This window comes from Octopus bimaculoides, chromosome 14 (assembly GCF_001194135.2).
Source record: "Octopus bimaculoides isolate UCB-OBI-ISO-001 chromosome 14, ASM119413v2, whole genome shotgun sequence".
NCBI classification, from domain to species: domain Eukaryota; kingdom Metazoa; phylum Mollusca; class Cephalopoda; order Octopoda; family Octopodidae; genus Octopus; species Octopus bimaculoides.
In genome coordinates, this window is record NC_068994.1 from 51,789,639 (window position 1) to 51,796,535 (window position 6,897).

At 36.5% G+C, this 6,897-nt stretch overlaps 1 protein-coding gene across 1 annotated transcript in view; it reads right to left on the reverse strand.

The window, feature by feature from the left end:
• Window positions 1-6,897, reverse strand: part of LOC106878570 (multiple epidermal growth factor-like domains protein 10) — a 33,557-nt gene that overhangs the window by 7,834 nt on the left and 18,826 nt on the right. The window contains exons 8-11 of the mRNA XM_052972604.1: window positions 4,262-4,373; window positions 3,233-3,369; window positions 2,237-2,379; window positions 1,022-1,091 (exon numbers count right to left, since the gene is read on the reverse strand). Coding sequence (XP_052828564.1) covers window positions 1,022-1,091; window positions 2,237-2,379; window positions 3,233-3,369; window positions 4,262-4,373 — 462 coding nt within the window. The remainder of the gene's footprint in view (window positions 1-1,021; window positions 1,092-2,236; window positions 2,380-3,232; window positions 3,370-4,261; window positions 4,374-6,897) is intronic.

The window sequence follows — 6,897 nt, forward strand, 5'->3', positions numbered from 1 at the left end:
TATATATATAAAAGCCTATGTCAATTTTTATATTAGTCTACAACTCGGTAAGAATATCACACACAAATACGTACACATACTCACGCACTTACACACAGAGGCTCACATACATGCATACATACATACATGCATACATACATACATGCATACATACATACATGCATGCATACATGTGTAACAAGGAATGCGTGATGCTTGTTGTCTTCTTGCAGCATGGCCTATGACTGACCTTACCCACAATTTGACAGTTATGTTTCTGTCTCTCTTTAGCTAATTATTATTCTACCATCAACTTAGCACTACCTATATCGCTGTGTATAAGTCAATATCATCATCTGCACAAATAACACCCACCCACCCCCGGTGTTCCAAGACGCTTCAGAATCTCAAGCCTGTAAAATGTGTTCTTCATGTTTTAACCTTGCAGATATTTGGAAGGAAATAAGGACTTTGACTTTCACAAATTGGTTCAAAGCGTTTGTTGTGTAATGTTGAATCTGGTTTGTATTTTGTAGGATTCTAGGAGGACTACTTTCAACAGTCTTTCATGTTTTTTACACATATTGCCTATCAGAAAAAGTTTCTCCCGGGACACTTTCCGCAGCGAAAGATATTTCCACGTCCAACTGCACACGATCGTATTAAATAAGATTGTACATGCATATAGATTCCATTCAGAGCTGCTTTGTGCATCTGGATTACTTATTTTTATTCTAATTTAATAATTTTATGCTGACCTTGGGTCAAAATTTGAAAATATAATTTAGATTTTTATATTACAGTAGTATGTATTGTATTAAGACTATGCTTTTTTAAAATTAGAAATATTAAAAATATGTTCCCCATGTTACTTTCGTAGTAATCCAATCCATAATAATAAAAAAAAAAACTGAACGTAACAAGAGCGTGTTTGTTGTCTTCTTGCAACGTGGCTAGATGATGCAACTTTCGTCTTTTCTTAGAAGTTCATATTTCAACAACAAAAATGATTACAACAGCTTTCCACATTTCGTCAACTTACCGCATTGTGTTCTGCCAGTCACATTCACATGTATGAGAACAGTCTTTTCCATAAGTGATCGGGGAACAAACTGCAAGTAAAAAAAAAAAAATACTCAATACTTGGAGTAGTGTTAATGTATTTTAATCTCGAGTTGTTATTCATTTTCGTGAGATAAACACACATGTATAGGTGTAATGTATCAGTATGTGATGATGTCATTGTTTAATTTGCTATAAATACTCTTAATGGGGGTCCATTGCGTCATGCCAAATTACCTCATTTTTCCTCAAATTATCGAGGTCAAAGTAGTCTTATGGAACCTATTCATAGAATCAAATTGTAAAATATAACTAAGAAGAGAATAGTCATTCTACAGAAAACAGGAAACTGAAATGGCTCAACTATAAATGGAAACGCGGTTCGTCGCACCAGAACATTAATGTTTATTACTGTTCGACAGGACCGTGTCTTGCAATGGTGAAGGTATATCGTCTTTAAATATACAAACCGGAGCAAAAGTACGTATTGGTAGGTGTTAAGAAGCTTACTTCCCAGCCTTGTGACTTCAGGTTCGATTCTACAACGCGGAACCCTTGGCCAAGATTTTTTGTTTATACAAGGGTATATCTTTTATCGTTTACTTGTTTCAGTCATTTGATTGCGGCCATGCTGGGGTACCACCTTGAAATTTTAGTCAAATGATTCGAGTCCAGTACTTCTTTTTTAAGCCTGGTACTTGATTTATCGGTGTCTTTTGCCGAACCGCGAAGTTGCGTGAATGCAAACACATCAACACTGGTTGACAAGCGATGATGGTGGTGGGACAAAAACAACACACACACATACACACAACGGGCTTCTTTTCGGTTTCTGCTAACCAAATCCATTCACAAGGCTTTGGTCGGCCCGAAGATTTAGTAGAAGACAGTTGCTCAAGGTGCTACGCAGTGAGACTGAACCCGAAACCATGTGGTTGGGAAGCAAGCTGCTTACCACATACCCACGTTTAGCTACCGTTTATAAGCAAAGTTCTCAGAATTATTTGTTTAGGTTCGACTTACGGACTCTTCTTTACCACCACTTTTAACGCCAGAGATGTGAGGAATCGGCCACTGGTCCGCTAATCTTCACCAAATGTGAAATAAAGTGAATAAAGCCAAACTCCAGCGGCAGGCACAACAAAATACTAGTACTCTTTTTTACATTCATCCTTCAAATAAAGGAAATTCTTACCTCGACTGGCACAATGTCTTCCGGAAAATCCAGCTGTACAAAGGCAGGAACCGTCTTCTGGAGAACAGGTTCCACCGTTGCGACATTCACATTCATAAGTGCAGTTTGGGCCCCAAGTACCAACTGGACACTGAATCTGACATCTGGAAAAATAAAATTAAAAAAATTAAAGAGATCATCACCATCATCATCATCATCATCATCGTCATCTTCATCATCATTACATTCATCATTTATAAATAAATTTACGGATTACAGATATCTTGTTTACAAAGCCATATTTTAAGAATTTCAATGTTTTTGGTTTCACCATTATCAGCAGCAGCTGCATCGTAGTCTTAACGTACTCTTGTCTATGGCTGCATGGTTAACACGGAATTAGTTGACGCATATATTTCTACGGCCTGATACCCTTTTCTCTCATCAATACTCGTCAGTTTCTAAGCAAGAAAATATTTCCCCGTGGCCAGACATGTTTGTATGTTTGTATGACGAAGAGGCCCGTTTATAACTATCATGCAGTGACAAGGAGACACAAACACATGCATACATACAAATACATATATACATATAGAAACACACATACATATAGGAACACACAAACATATATACATACATAAATGACTGTGTATAGAGTGATGTGATACTTTCTTTGCGACGGTTTTTCTTTTCCCAGGTGTACTTCGAAAGAGATGTGACATTCGGTATTTTCTTTCTGAAGGGGTTTAAAATAGACCATATTTTGATATAAACGACTCTTAAATGAGTTTTCAGTTAAGCCTATGTAAGAAAGTGTACTACTGACTTTCCCTTTCTTCTTTTGTTCATTTGCATTACCTGATATCTATGCACTGAATATTGCTAGGACATGCTACAAATTTTGACGGCCACAGTTATCCCCTCTTTGGTTTGTTTTATATGTGTTCACGCACACACACGCGCGCGCACACATACGGTCATTAATTACCAAACAAAGGAATCATTATTTAAACTTACCTCTCGCCACTTGCACCAGGTGGACACCGACATTCTCCCGTAAACGGGTCACATACGCCGCCGTTATAACAGCTACAAACCTCCTTGCAGTTTTTACCGTAGCGGTTTTTCGGGCACGGTAGAGAACAAATATTTCCCTACAATGACATAAATGACATAATTATGATTTGTGAGATCATGGTAAATCAGTAACATTTTAGCAAATGATAGCAAGCTGCGTTTTTTCCCGCGTTATTCCTTTAAATGCGGTTCGCTTTTAGATGTGTGATGGTGTATGAGTAAAAGTGTATGAAAAAATTATAGGGTGTGTGTGTGTGTGCATAATTGTGTATTAGTGTGTGTGTCTGTGTTATGTTAGCAATGATATAAGGTGTTATAGATATATAATATTGATGTAGCAGCAATATACGTCATTTGGTGAGGCACTTTGTCCATATGTGCGCGACATGGTGGACTCATATCAAGATAAACAGCGCATGATCTTGCAGGTGGGGGCCCAGTTGGAATTTTCTTCATGTTGAGTAGCCCGTTCCGCTCAAAATGTCCCTGAATAAAGGTTGTTTAAAGATATGTTGAAAGAAACACTCATGTTTCCAGAAGGGAATTATTCAAATCCCAAAGAATTTCTCTCAATACATGGCTATCATGCTCCCCTAGTGTTTCTGCCCGTGATCAGAGATGCACATATCGTCAGCCACCAAGGGACATGTTCAACTGGTTAAGGCCAAACAACTAACAAGTAAATGTAAATCTGTGGTATTGAGCAGAACATTTACTGTAGCCCATCTTTTATACAAAGACAAAACAGTGTACATGATAACACTTCCAATCAGTTAAGATGAGAAGCCATGAGAGCCAGTGCCTGGTACTGCATCAGGGCATTATCATTATTATTATTATTATTATTATTATTGTTGTTGATGTTGTTGCTGTTGTGGGCAATAAGAGTTGGGTACAATAGGAGGAGAAAATGCAAACATTGAGGGATTTACATCAACATATAAGACGAAAGATATGCGTATTACTCACAGTCCATCCTGGTGGACAATCGCAGGAATCATCATGGGGGTGACATATACCTCCATTGTGACATTGGCACCTAGACAAACAGTTCTCACCCTCCAGACAAACCTGGTCACACCTACAATCAACCAAAAAATAATTATATATATATTTTAAAGAGATAAATTTTAATATTATATAATTTCAGTAAATTGTCATCCTTTTCCATGGATTAATTTGTTGGTCACTTTGTTTTGCTTTTCCTATACTGCTACTTCTAATGCTACTATGCCCGAAGGATGTTTACTATGTTACTAATTCAGACTAGTTTATAATTTTTTCTAAATCTAGTTTCTGCAACGTGAGATCAATTCATTTTTCTTCGGTTGGCTGTTTGATATTGTTTACAACATTCGAGCTGCTTCTAATTCATGCTTGAATCTATTCCTACGAATGCATCGTTCGGACATACCAGCTGATGGTTCTTACGCCACTTTACATATTCAAGTTGCATCAGGTTTGTTCGGATACACGGTGTTGGTAAGTCACAAAAATTACGAAACATCCATGTTCATCGCTCTTGAACGGAACTTGGGGTATTTTTGTCTCGCTTGACTATGACTATGAATTCAGATATTTTCACACCCACCGCTTTGAGAGGTTCATCTCCAACACCTCAAATTGCAGCCGACTAACAAACTAGCAAAGCACATATTACGTACGTGTGTTCGATATTGTTTATTTAAATTCCTTTTGCTATCCTTAAAATTGGTTGGCTTTACCATTATGTCCGGATTATCATTTGTTCTTTGTTTTTTCGCTTCATGTTTTTTTTATCATCATTGTCTTGCTATGATTCTTTTTTTTTTTTTCAAATCTGCTGTCGGCATTACAAGGATTGTTCTGATCTTGTTTTTCGTAAATTTCATAAATTCATCCTGCTGTTCTTAAATTGTCTATCTGCAGATTGATCTTCATTGGCCAATTTATTAGTCGCCTTGAATTTGCTTGTCAATTATGTATATACAATACTTATATGTATACATGTATGCACACACATGCGCGTGCGAGTGTATGTTTCACCCGCACAAGCATGAAAGTGTGAACGATTAAGAAAAGGAAATATTTTGCAACACTTGTTTTTACACCAACATTGTACGGTGGGTTACACCATATAATACTATTTTCCCAGTAATTTTAAGGGCAATGGAACAATGTTATAGAGCACTTTCGAACAACTGCAACATAATGTCTCACTGTAGTATTATGCAGTCCTGTTGATAGTGGTTTTGTCGGAAGATAATGCACCTAATCTCTTGGTAATGCATATTAGTATATACTCGATGACATTTGGTTGTTAATTAGATCGCATGTGTAAGTGCAATTGGCTGCTACTAGCTTCTTAAAAATCCTGGTGTCATTTCCAGTTTAGTTTAAATGTGAATATTCAACACAAACACTGTTGTGAGGTTAGCTCCAACCGTCACCCTCAAGCCAAATTTTTTTAATATTGTAATTATTCGTTTCTTGATGGTATCACATGTACACCTACTTGTACTGTTCGAAACCATGAGCCCAATATTTTTGTACAAGCCGTTAAAAGAAGTCACCATTCTACTGGACAAGAACAAATCTACCTAATTTAGTCCAATAAAGGCTACATAAGATGACATCAATGCTGACCATTTCTTCCTTCTTAACCCACAAATAATTCTTGTTAAAACCAATGGATTTATTAGGCATACATAATAATCTACAGGTCATGTCGTGCTATTTTCGTCCTATTTTCTTATTACACAATGGACGACTATCAGAAGGAGATTCTAACTTATGGAAACTTCGTAATAAATGACGTTAAATTTCATACATTTGCTTTTGTTATTGTTTACGATGTCTTTGAATCGCGTGATGACTAACGTGATGTTGTCAACGTTTAATTTATCTGACATTATTTTACTACACGGCTTACACCATCTATAACTATTCAATTTCTTACCAACCAGTTGACATGTACAGTTCAGGTTTACGTAATTTTTATTCATGACGCACAAATTAACAAATATATGTGTGTAAGTGAGAGTGTGTTGATATTAAGGAGGGCCACTCATTACTAAAAATGATATATAGGTGTCTTGATCTCAAGTCATTTCTCATGAGAAAACAATGCGCTTATATTTTCTTTCGTATATCAGATCGTGCGGACACACACGCAGACACATACAGACATATACACATACACATACATGCGTGTATATATATAGACATACAGAGAGAGGGGGGAGAGATAGAAAGAGAAAGCAAACCAAAACAGAAGTACTTCTTTATAAAACATTTAGTTACATCATCTTACGCACGTTTCATTTACAGTGAATAACAGATTAGTTATACAAAGAAAATTTTACAATCTAGTTACATTGTCAAATCACAGTTTCCCTTTGGATCTTTACACGTAGATTTTCTAAATACTGGTTTATTTCTCGTTCATTTTAAACCAAAATTGCATTAAACACACACACACACACACACACACACACACACACACACACACACACACATACACTTTTTTCAAACTTGTGTTTTTTTTGGAGGTTTTGATTAAATAAATAACTAGAAAGTCTTTGAACCAATTTAGCTTTGTCTCGTTCATATTCTCCAAACGTTTG